The 12622-nt window shown below is 45.0% G+C and overlaps 1 protein-coding gene across 2 annotated transcripts in view; it reads left to right on the forward strand.

Annotated features, from left to right (window-relative positions):
* The window catches only part of LOC143793286 (uncharacterized), a 105226-nt gene extending 94296 nt beyond the window's left edge, over positions 1-10930 (forward strand). For both annotated transcript variants that reach the window (XM_077280134.1, XM_077280142.1), the window contains one exon: positions 10163-10930. In XM_077280134.1, the coding sequence (XP_077136249.1) occupies positions 10163-10377 (215 nt within the window). In that variant the 3' untranslated portion in view covers positions 10378-10930. The remainder of the gene's footprint in view (positions 1-10162) is intronic.
* The last annotated feature ends 1692 nt before the right edge of the window (positions 10931-12622 follow it).

Consider the following 12622-nt stretch of genomic DNA (forward strand, 5'->3'; position numbering starts at 1 on the left):
GCCAGCTGTCGTTGTATTCAGTATTGGTTCAGATTGCTCTGGGACTTCACGTGTGACCTGTCTCCTCCTGGAGAAGCTAAGTTCATGCTAGTTCATTTTTGCTCATTGCTTTTGGAAAATGTTTCTCAGTATATGATAAGTTCAGTCCAGCTTGCTTATATGCTATTTTCTTGCTAGCTGGAAGTTCTGGGGAGCAGAGTTGCTCCCTCACATCGTGAGTCGGTGTGAGGGTCTTTTTTGTATTCTCTGCATGGATATTTTGTAGTATTTTATACTGACCGCACAGTTCCCTTGCTATCTTCATACTATTTAGTACTAGTGGGCCTCTTTTGCTAAAACCTGTTTTCATTCCTATGTTTGTATTTTCCTCTTAACTCACCGTCATTATTTGTGGGGGGCTGACTTTACTTTGGGGAAATTTCTCTGAGGCAAGTGAGGCTTTTGTTTCTCTCTAGGGGTAGCTAGCTCTCAGGCTGTGAAGAGGCGTCTAGGGAGAGTTAGGTACGCTCCACGGCTGCCTATAGTGTGTGTGATAGGATCAGAGTTGCGGTCAGTAAAGTTCCCACGTCCCCAGAGCTTGTCCTATATTTCTGGTTTACCTATCTGGTCATTCCAAGTGTTCCTAACCACCAGCTTCGTAACAGTACAGCTGGCCAAAGAGTTAATGCATCGCAAAAGAGGGATAAGAGAAGTTCTGAGCTCATTTTTTTTTCTCTGCAGTGTGTTTTGCTTCTCTCCTCCCCTTAATCTCTGGGTGGTTCAGGACTCAGCTGCAGATATGAACATTCAAAGTCTGTCCTCTAGTTTGGATCATCTCACTGCAAGGGTACAAAGCATTCAGGATTTTGTAGTTCAGAATCCTATGTTAGAGCCTAGAATACCAATTCCTGATTTGTTTTATGGAGATAGATCTAAGTTTCTGAATTTCAAAAACAATTGCAAATTGTTTCTTGCTCTGAAACCCCGCTCCTCTGGTGACCCTGCTCCGCAAATTAAAATTATTATTTCTTTGTTACGGGGCGACCCTCAAGATTGGGCATTCTCCCTGGCGCCAGGAGATCCGGCATTGCTAAATGTAGATGCGTTTTTTTCTGGCACTTGGATTGCTCTATGAGGAGCCTAATTCAGTAGACCAGGCAGAAAAGACTTTGCTGGCTCTGTCTCAGGGTCAGGATGAAGCTGAGGTTTACTGCCAGAGGTTTAGGAAGTGGTCTGTGCTCACTCAATGGAATGAGTGTGCCCTGGCAGCGATTTTCAGAAAGGGTCTTTCTGAAGCCCTTAAGGATGTTATGGTGGGGTTCCCCACGCCTGCGGGTCTGAATGATTCAATGTCCTTGGCCATTCAGATTGATCGGCGTTTACGGGAGTGCAAACCTGTGCACCATCTGGCGGTGTTCTCTGAGCAGAAGCCTGAGTCTATGCAATGCGATAGGATTCTGACCAGAATTGAACGGCAAAATCACAGATGTCAGAATGGGTTGTGTTTTTACTGTGGTGACTCCACTCATGCTATCTCTGTTTGTCCTAAGCGCACTAAAAGGTTCGCTAGGTCTGTCACCATTGGTACTGTACAGCCTAAATTTATTTTGTCTGTTACTTTGATTTGCTCTCTGTCATCCTACTCAGTTATGGCTTTTGTGGATTCAGGCGCTGCCCTGAATTTGATGGATTTGGAATTTGCCAGGCTCTGTGGTTTTTTCTTGGAGCCTTTGCAGTTTCCTATTCCACTAAGGGGAATTGATGCTACGCCATTGGCCAAGAATAAGCCTCAGTACTGGACTCAAGTGACCATGTGCATGACTCCTGCACATCAGGAGGATATTCGCTTTCTGGTGTTACATAATTTGCATGATGTTGTCGTGTTGGGTTTGCCATGGCTGCAGGTTCATAATCCAGTATTGGGTTGGAAATCAATGTCTGTGTCTAGTTGGGGTTGTCAAGGGGTACATGGTGATGTTCCTTTGGTGTCAATTGCCTCTTCTGCTCCTTCTGAAGTCCCTGAATTTTTGTCGGATTACCAGGATGTATTTGATGAGCCCAAATCCAGTGCCCTACCTCCTCATAGGGATTGTGATTGTGCTATAAATTTGATTCCTGGTAGTAAGTTCCCTAAGGGTTGACTGTTCAATTTGTCTGTGCCAGAGCATGCCGCTATGCGGAGTTATATAAAGGAGTCCTTGGAGAAAGGGCATATTCGCCCGTCCTCGTCACCATTGGGAGCAGGGTTCTTTTTTGTGGCCAAGAAGGATGGTTCTTTGAGACCCTGTATTGATTATCGCCTTCTTAATAAAATCACGGTCAAATTTCAGTACCCTTTGCCTCTGCTGTCCGATCTGTTTGCTCGGATTAAGGGGGCTAGTTGGTTCACCAAGATAGATCTTCGTGGAGCGTATAATCTTGTGCGTATAAAACAGGGCGATGAATGGAAAACAGCATTTAATACGCCCGAAGGCCATTTTGAGTACTTGGTGATGCCATTTGGGCTTTCTAATGCCCCTTCTGTGTTTCAGTCCTTTATGCACGACATCTTCCGAGAGTATCTGGATAGATTCATGATTGTATACCTGGATGATATCCTGGTCTTTTCTGATGATTGGGAATCTCATGTGAAGCAGGTCAGAATGGTATTTCAGGTCCTGCGTGCTAATGCTTTGTTTGTGAAGGGCTCTAAATGTCTCTTCGGAGTCCAGAAGGTCTCCTTTTTGGGCTTTATTTTTTCCCCTTCTACTATCGAGATGGATCCAGTTAAAGTCCAGGCCATTTATGATTGGACTCAACCTACATCTGTGAAGAGTCTTCAGAAGTTCCTGGGCTTTGCTAATTTTTACCGTCGCTTCATTACTAATTTTTCTAGTGTGGTTAAGCCTTTGACTGATCTGACCAAAAAGGGTGCTGATGTGACGAATTGGTCTCCTGCGGCCGTTGAGGCCTTTAAGGAGCTGAAACGTCGGTTTTCTTCGGCTCCTGTCTTGCATCAGCCGGATGTTTCTCTCCCTTTTCAGGTCGAGGTTGTTGCTTCTGAGAGTGGAGCAGGGGCTGTCTTGTCTCAGAGAAGCTCTGATGGCTCTGTGATGAAGCCATGTGCTTTCTTTTCTAGAAAGTTTTCGCCTGCCGAGCGTAATTATGATGTTGGTAATCGGGAGTTGTTGGCAATGAAGTGGGCATTTGAGGAGTGGCGACATTGGCTTGAGGGAGCCAAGCATCGTGTGATGGTCTTGACGGATCACAAGAATTTGATTTATCTCGAGTCTGCCAAGTGGCTAAATCCTAGACAGGCTCGATGGTCGCTGTTTTTCTCCAGTTTCAATTTCGTGGTTTCGTACCTTCCAGGCTCTAAGAATGTGAAGGCTGATGCCCTTTCTAGGAGTTTTGTGCCTGACTCTCCGGGAGTTCCTGAACCGGCTGGTATCCTCAGAGAGGGGGTGATTCTGTCTGCCATCTCCCCTGATTTGCGGTGGGTGCTGCAGGAGTTTCAGGTCGATAGACCTGACCGTTGTCCACCGGAGAGGCTGTTTGTCCCTGATAGATGGACCAGTAGAGTTATTTCCGAGGTTCATTGTTCAGTGTTGGCGGGTCATCCTGGGATTTTTGGTACCAGAGATTTGGTGGCTAGGTCCTTTTGGTGGCCTTCCTTGTCGCGAGATGTGCGTTGTTTTGTGCAGTCCTGTGGGATTTGTGCTCTGGCCAAGCCTTGCTGTTCTCGTGCCAGTGGATTGCTTTTGCCTTTGCCTGTCCCAAAGAGGCCCTGGACGCATATTTCCATGGATTTTATTTCGGATCTTCCGGTCTCTCAGAGGATGTCTGTCATCTGGGTGGTTTGTGATCGTTTTTCTAAGATGGTCCATTTGGTGTCCTTGTCTAAATTACCTTCCTCCTCTGATTTGGTTCCGCTGTTCTTTCAGAATGTGGTTCGTTTGCATGGTATTCCGGAGAACATTGTGTCTGACAGAGGGTCCCAGTTTGTGTCCAGATTTTGGCGGTCCTTTTTTGCTAAGATGGGCATTGATTTGTCTTTTTCTTCGGCTTTCCATCCTCAGACAAATGGCCAAACCGAAAGAACTAATCAGACCTTGGAAACTTATCTGAGATGTTTTGTTTCTGCTGATCAGGATGATTGGGTGACTTTTTTGCCATTGGCTGAGTTTGCTCTCAATAATCGGGCTAGTTCTGCTACTTTGGTTTCCCCTTTTTTTTGTAATTCTGGTTTTCATCCTCGTTTTTCCTCAGGGCAGGTTGAGCCTTCTGACTGTCCTGGTGTGTATTCTGTGGTGGACAGGTTGCAGCAGATTTGGAACCACATAGTGGACAATTTGGCACTGTCACAGGAGAAGGCTCAGCGCTTTGCTAATCGCCGTCGCTGTGTGGGTCCCCGACTTCGTGTGGGGGATTTGGTTTGGTTGTCTTCTCGTTATGTTCCTATGAAGGTTTCCTCTCCTAAGTTTAAGCCTCGTTTCATCGGTCCTTATAAGATTTCTGAAATCCTCAATCCTGTGTCATTTCGTTTGGACCTCCCAGCATCTTTTACCATCCATAATGTGTTCCATAGGTCATTGTTGCGGAGGTATGTGGTGCCTGTGGTTCCTTCTGTTGATCCTCCTGCTCCGGTGTTGGTCGAGGGAGAATTGGAGTATGTGGTGGAGAAGATCTTGGATTCTCGTGTCTCGAGACGGAAGCTTCAGTACTTGGTTAAGTGGAAGGGCTATGGTCAGGAGGATAATTCCTGGGTTGTTGCCTCTGATGTCCATGCTGCCGATTTGGTTCGTGCCTTTCATTTGGCTCGTCCTGATCGGCCTGGGGGCTCTGGTGAGGGTTCGGTGACCCCTCCTCAAGGGGGGGGGGTACTGTTGTGAATTCCGTTCTCGGGCTCCCTCCTGTGGTCGTGAATGGTACTTTGTTGAGTTCTGTTCGTGGGCTCCCTCTGGTGGCTTTGAGTGATACTGCTGGTCTTTAGCTGGGCTCCAGCTGCCTCGTTTTCTGCAGTGCTGGTTGCCTATTTAACTCCTAGACCTTTACTTGTTGCCAGCTGTCGTTGTATTCAGTATTGGTTCAGATTGCTCTGGAACTTCACGTGTGACCTGTCTCCTCCTGGAGAAGCTAAGTTCATGCTAGTTCATTTTTGCTCATTGCTTTTGGAAAATGTTTCTCAGTATATGATAAGTTCAGTCCAGCTTGCTTATATGCTATTTTCTTGCTAGCTGGAAGTTCTGGGGAGCAGAGTTGCTCCCTCACATCGTGAGTCGGTGTGAGGGTCTTTTTTGTATTCTCTGCGTGGATATTTTGTAGTATTTTATACTGACCGCACAGTTCCCTTGCTATCTTCATACTATTTAGTACTAGTGGGCCTCTTTTGCTAAAACCTGTTTTCATTCCTATGTTTGTATTTTCCTCTTAACTCACCGTCATTTGTGGGGGGCTGACTTTACTTTGGGGAAATTTCTCTGAGGCAAGTGAGGCTTTTGTTTCTCTCTAGGGGTAGCTAGCTCTCAGGCAGTGAAGAGGCGTCTAGGGAGAGTTAGGTACGCTCCACGGCTGCCTATAGTGTGTGTGATAGGATCAGAGTTGCGGTCAGTAAAGTTCCCACGTCCCCAGAGCTTGTCCTATATTTCTGGTTTACCTATCTGGTCATTCCAAGTGTTCCTAACCACCAGCTCCGTAACATCCTCCCTTATTTTCGTGACCCGGTACAACAACTCCCCACTCATCAGAAAATGGGGAAATCTTGTGTCTGCCCCCGGCTCCTGTTCCACCCCGTCAATAACTGTGACATTATTAAAGGCTTCCCTCAGAGTGGGGTCCCTATGTTGGGCAGTCCCAAAATTTTCACCGGTTACCTCTAACTCCAGAATGTCAGATGCAGGGGACACTTCCTCCTCATCCCCAACCAGAACACAAAAAGGAAACCTGTCTGACTCCGGGTGTGGCGACACCCTTCCAGGGTTCATTGGTTCCCTACTCTTGCTAGGGAGCTCAGAACCTTTTCCCCACAAATCCCAAAACAAACAGAAATCCCGGCCAATATAATTATAGGGTGCAACAAGTCCTGCACGACGCCGACTATGTGGGACTCAGTGCCACATGCCGTTCCAATGTCCACCCTGGCCAAAGGGTAGTCCTTTGCATCACCATGTATGCACCGCACTCCGACCTTCCTTCCCGGGAGCAGGTGGAGAGGAAAAGTGGCCCTCACCAGGGTCACTAGGCTCCCTGAGTCTAACAGTGCCGTTACTGCTCGACCGTTCACCTTTACGGGACACGCTTGAGGTCCCTCGTTGGGCGGAGAGTTCACACTGCAGGCTGGATACGCATAGTATGAACAACGGCGTCCCATGCTGCAGTCCATCTGCTCAGTGGTCTGGGAACAACGGGCAGCTATATGTCCTGGCCCGTGGCACCTCCAGCAAATAATATCACCCGTAGGGACCTTGGGCACCACCTCCCCCGCCCTTTGTGACCTTGGACGCGCCACCCCTTTTTGCGACTCAGCAGCTTTCTGGGACCCCCAGTACGGCACGGGCTGCCTCCCAAAGGAGCCTTCCATCCTTTGGTATCTCTCGACCAGTCCGATCAGTTTGTCGGCATTCTGGGGATCACCCTGGGCAACCCAAGTCTGTATGGACCTCGGGAGGGAATGCACAAACCGATCCATCATCACTCGTTCCACCATCTGTGCAGGTGTACATGACTCTGGCTGCAGCCATTTCTGGCTCAAACATTTGAGAGCGAGGCGGTTTGTCCCGGTGATAGGCCCAGCTGTGAACTCGCTGTGCCCTGACAGTCAGTGTCACCCCCAAACGTGCGAGAACCTCGGCTTTCAATTTGTGATACTCTTTGGCATCCTGCAAGGTCAAATCATAGTACGCCTTCTGGGGTTCTCCCGTCAGGTATGGCGCCAGTACCTCTGCCCACTGCTCTGGTGGGAGTTTTTCCCTCTCAGCGACCCTCTCAAACACCGTCAGGACGGCCTCAATATCATCCCCGGGGGTCATTTTCTGCAATGCGCGTCTTACCGCCTTCCGGACGTGGGTGTCATCAGCCAGGCCTGGGGTTGGGGCACTCGTCTTGCCCTGGATGGCGATTGCCAGAAGCTGCATCTGCTGCCGTTGCTCCTGCTGGCTCTGCCTTGCTCCTGCTGACTCTGTTGTATTTGCTGCATCAAAAGCTTGTTGGTCTCTTGCTGGTTCTGTTGCAACTGCTGCATAAACAGCCTGTTAGCCTCTTGCTGCTGTGACTGCGACTGCCTGTTGGTCTCTTGCTGCTGTGACTGCAACTGGACCAAGTGTTTCAGCAGGTCCTCCATTTTCCCCGGCTGGCTTACAACAGACTTGACCCAGGACATACAATAACAGACTTTTCGTCTCCGCTGGGAACGCTGCCCGCACGTCTACCACCAATTGTAGGGATTTCACTCACTCAGGTGCGACGGCTGACACTCAGGAGGCACGTTCCTTTAAAGTTCACAGGGTTTATTACGTCATAAACCCCATGGAAAAATAACAGCAAACAAATAGCCTTAAGTTCAGGAAAAGAAAAACAAAGTGTCCAGTCCACCAGGCCCAGTTCTGTAGCCTTAACACACTCAGGAGGGTTTCACCTCCACACATATCCCCTGTGTTAAGCATTAGCCTGTCTAATATAGAGCTAATCACACCCAGTAACCCATCACATGATTAGCCATGTGGTCTGACATCACCACAGGTCCTGGAACACACATATATACATGGTTATATACAACAAAGAAATACTCCGGGCTACATTACAGCAACAAGGCACTTATGTGGCACATACCTCCCATCGACTACACACCCTTTAGCCATGCTACAAAGAATAAAACTACTATAATACTGCCCCTATGTACAAGAATATAACTACTATAATACTGCCCCTATGTACAAGAATATAACTACTATAATACTGCCCCTATGTACAAGAATATAACTACTATAATACTGCTCCTATGTACAAGAATATAACTACTATAATACTGCCCCTATGTACAAGAATATAACTGCTATAATACTGCTCCTATGTACAAGAATATAACTACTATAATACTGCTCCTATGTACAAGAATATAACTACTATAATACTGCCCCCTATGTACAAGAATATAACTGCTATAATACTGCTCCTATGTACAAGAATATAACTACTATAATACTGCTCCTATGTACAGGAATATAACTACTATAATACTGCCCCTATGTACAAGAATATAACTACTATAATACTGCTCCTATGTACAAGAATATAACTACTATAATACTGCCCCTATGTACAAGAATATAACTACTATAATACTGCCCCTATGTACAAGAATATAACTACTATAATACTGCCTCCTATATACAAGAATATAACTACTATAATACTGCCCCTATGTACAAGAATATAACTGCTATAATACTGCTCCTATGTAGAAGAATATAACTACTATAATACTGCTCCTATGTACAAGAATATAACTACTATAATACTGCCCCTATGTACAAGAATATAACTACTATAATACTGCCTCCTATATACAAGAATATAACTACTATAATACTGCCCCTATGTACAAGAATATAACTACTATAATACTGCCCCTATGTACAAGAATATAACTACTATAATACTGCCTCCTATATACAAGAATATAACTACTATAATACTGCCCCTATGTACAAGAATATAACTACTATAATACTGCTCTTATGTACAAGAATATAACTACTATAATACTGCCCCCATGTACAAGAATATAACTACTATAATACTGCCCCCATGTACAAGAATATAACTACTATAATACTGCCCCTATGTACAAGAATATAACTGCTATAATACTGCTCCTATGTACAAGAATATAACTACTATAATACTGCTCCTATGTACAAGAATATAACTACTATAATACTGCCCCTATGTACAAGAATATAACTACTATAATACTGCTCCTATGTACAAGAATATAACTATTATGATACAAGACTCACAACAGGAGGGAAAAAACGGAGGAAAAAAGCCTCCACTATTCTAGAAAAGACACCACAGAAAAACAGGCAAAGGTGCTTACCTGTATAGTAGTGATGAGTGAGTGTACTCGTTGCTCGGGTGACCTCCGAGTTACATCTTTACATCATCTTACATCTTACATCTTTACATCTGTTAGCCAGCTTGATTACATGTGGGGATTCCCTAGCCACCAGGCAACCCCCACATGTACTCAGGCTGGCTTGCAGCTGTAAATCATTCAGCTGAGGCGATGAAAATTAAATCTCCGAGCAGTCATAAATACTCGGAGATCACCTGAGCGTTCTCTGGGAAATCCGAGCAATGAGTTTACTCGCTCATCACTACTGTCTAGGCCTCAAATCAAATGCATTATCATGGAGGAGCGGGCCCAAGTAAAGATGGCGACTACACAGGTGGGGTAATACCAATCAGACAGCCAGCCTGCCCGGGCCGGCCTGGCCATGTGGCAATTCTGGGAAATGCCAGAAGGGCCTGTCTGGTCGTGGGCTGCATTGTCTGTAATGTTTTTAACAGAATTGGTGTTCTCCAGACCCCCATACTGATAAGAGATGTGATGGAGCACACAGGCGCTGACTCCGTCACTGACCCCAGCAGCCGCGGGTGTTATTAGAAATGTTGGTCTTGTAGTAAATCGTCCTTTCCTCCATCCAGGGTAATATTAGTGATATACCCCATCTGGTTCATGGGGACGGGGACAACATGGGCCTGGGTGATTTCAAATGCCAGGACTGAACATCAGCCCCAGTCCGTACCTGCGAGCCTGCAGTCAGGGATTGCCCCCTTGGCACACCAGTGTTCACACCGAGTCTGCACAGCATCGGGATCACAGCCTATTAGTAACTTTTTGAGGTGCAGTTGGGCCCTGATGGCTTTGTCTGTTCATACGGGACACATTACAGGGCGCCCGATGCTGTGCAGACTCTGTGTGTGCACCGGTGTGCCAAGCGGCCAATCCCTGACTGCAGGCCGGCTGCCTCATTGGTATTACCGCACCTGTGTAGTCGTCATCTTTACTCCATGACAGTGCATTTGACTTGAGGCCTAGACAGGTAAACAGACTTGCCGGTATTTCTGTGGTGTTTTTTCTATAATACAAGACTTTAGCTTTCTTCTTCCCGCTTTCTCATTCTCTTTTTTTGCTTCTTAGGTCCGGCCCCCACCGCAGTCCAGGAGGGCCAGTGCATTTGCTCCAGTAACAGCAGCTCTGCGTCGGTTCCCATGTCCGCCTGGATCCTGTTGAGTTCCCGCGTCTCCTCCATTCTCCTCGCTCTCCTTGTTTTGTTTGGGATCCACTTTAAGAACAGGAATCAGTCACAGAGAAGGACATTGAGGACGTTACCAACAAACCGGCACCGGTGGTGAGAGCCTGAACGCATCTACATGGAGTGGACCACCAATGGAGACCTATAATGGAAAAGACAGTCCATCCGGAGCCAACGATGAGGTCTCCTCTGCCAGAAGGAGATGAATGAGTGGAATAATCTAAATTTCTGTACAATATTTATATATCACCATCTACTACAGCCGTCACTGCAGCTCTCCGAGCTGTCAACTAACTGATCCAGACACAAAAACCAGAGCCGAAACAATATGTAATAACATCAGAGAAGATATAGACTATATAAAGAGCAGTACACCAAGCAATGCCCAGGTTATACCAGCTATACACAGAATTATACACAGGAGATGCCCAGGTTATACCGGTTGTACAGCCATAATTATATACAGGAGATGAGATGCCCAGGTTATACCAGCTGTGTGTGTATATATATATATATATATATATATATATATATATATATATATATATATATATATATATATATATATATATATATATATACATACACATACACACAGGAGATGCCCAGGTTATACCAGCTGTACATATATAATTATATACAGGAGATGCCCAGGTTATACCAGCTGTACATATATATATATATATATATATATATATATATATATATATATATACAGTGGGGCAAAAAAATATTTAGTCAGTTAGCAATAGTGCAAGTTCCACCACTTAAAAAGATGAGAGGCGTCTGTAATTTACATCATAGGTAGACCTCAACTATGGGAGACAAACTGAGAAAAAAAAATCCAGAAAATCACATTGTCTGTTTTTTTAACATTTTATTTGCATATTATGGTGGAAAATAAGTATTTGGTCAGAAACTAACAATCAAGATTTCTGGCTCTCACAGACCTGTAACTTCTTCTTTAAGAGGCTCTTCTGTCCTCCACTCATTACCTGTAGTAATGGCACCTGTTTAAACTTGTTATCAGTATAAAAAGACACCTGTGCACACCCTCAAACAGTCTGACTCCAAACTCCACTATGGTGAAGACCAAAGAGCTGTCAAAGGACACCAGAAACAAAATTGTAGCCCTGCACCAGGCTGGGAAGACTGAATCTGCAATAGCCAACCAGCTTGGAGTGAAGAAATCAACAGTGGGAGCAATAATTAGAAAATGGAAGACATACAAGACCACTGATAATCTCCCTCGATCTGGGGCTCCACGCAAAATCCCACCCCGTGGGGTCAGAATGATCACAAGAACGGTGAGCAAAAATCCCAGAACCACGCGGGGGGACCTAGTGAATGAACTGCAGAGAGCTGGGACCAATGTAACAAGGCCTACCATAAGTAACACACTACGCCACTATGGACTCAGATCCTGCAGTGCCAGACGTGTCCCACTTCTTAAGCCAGTACATGTCCGGGCCTGTCTGAAGTTTGCTAGAGAGCATTTGGATGATCCAGAAGAGTTTTGGGAGAATGTCCTATGGTCTGATGAAACCAAACTGGAACTGTTTGGTAGAAACACAACTTGTCGTGTTTGGAGGAAAAAGAATACTGAGTTGCATCCATCAAACACCATACCTACTGTAAAGCATGGTGGTGGAAACATCATGCTTTGGGGCTGTTTCTCTGCAAAGGGGCCAGGATGACTGATCCGGGTACATGAAAGAATGAATGGTGCCATGTATCGTGAGATTTTGAGTGCAAACCTCCTTCCATAAATATAAATAGATATATATATATACAGGAGATACCCAGGTTCCACCAGCTGTACATATATAATTATACACAGGAGATGCCCAGGTTATACCAGCTGTACATATATAATTATATACAGGAGATACCCAGATTCTACCAGCTTCAGACTTGTTATGCTGTATTAAGAAGCTGATGCATGTACCTCATTTTCTGTGCAGATAAAAGTTGAATTACCCCCTATAATCTACTCTCACAAGTTTCTTCTGCGACTAAACTATGCAACAGGTTATTCCACAAAATATTGATTTCTGAACTCTTCCGGAGATAAAACATTAGTATTGTTGTTTCTAAATGATTATGAACTTGTTTTCTTTGCATTATTTCAGGTCTGAAAACACTGGGTTTTTTTTAATTTTACCATTTTTCTTTTTCCGAAAAAAAATACAAAATTTATTGCTTGGAACTTTGTAGACATGTTGTCAGTTGTTTATAGAATAAAAGAACTATTTACATTTTACTCAAAAATATATCTATAAAGAGAAAAATCGGACAAACTGAACATTTTGCAGTGGTCTCTTAATTTATGCCAGACTTGTATA

The sequence above is a fragment of the Ranitomeya variabilis genome, chromosome 1, assembly GCF_051348905.1.
Source record: "Ranitomeya variabilis isolate aRanVar5 chromosome 1, aRanVar5.hap1, whole genome shotgun sequence".
In the NCBI taxonomy this organism is placed as follows: Eukaryota; Metazoa; Chordata; class Amphibia; order Anura; family Dendrobatidae; genus Ranitomeya; species Ranitomeya variabilis.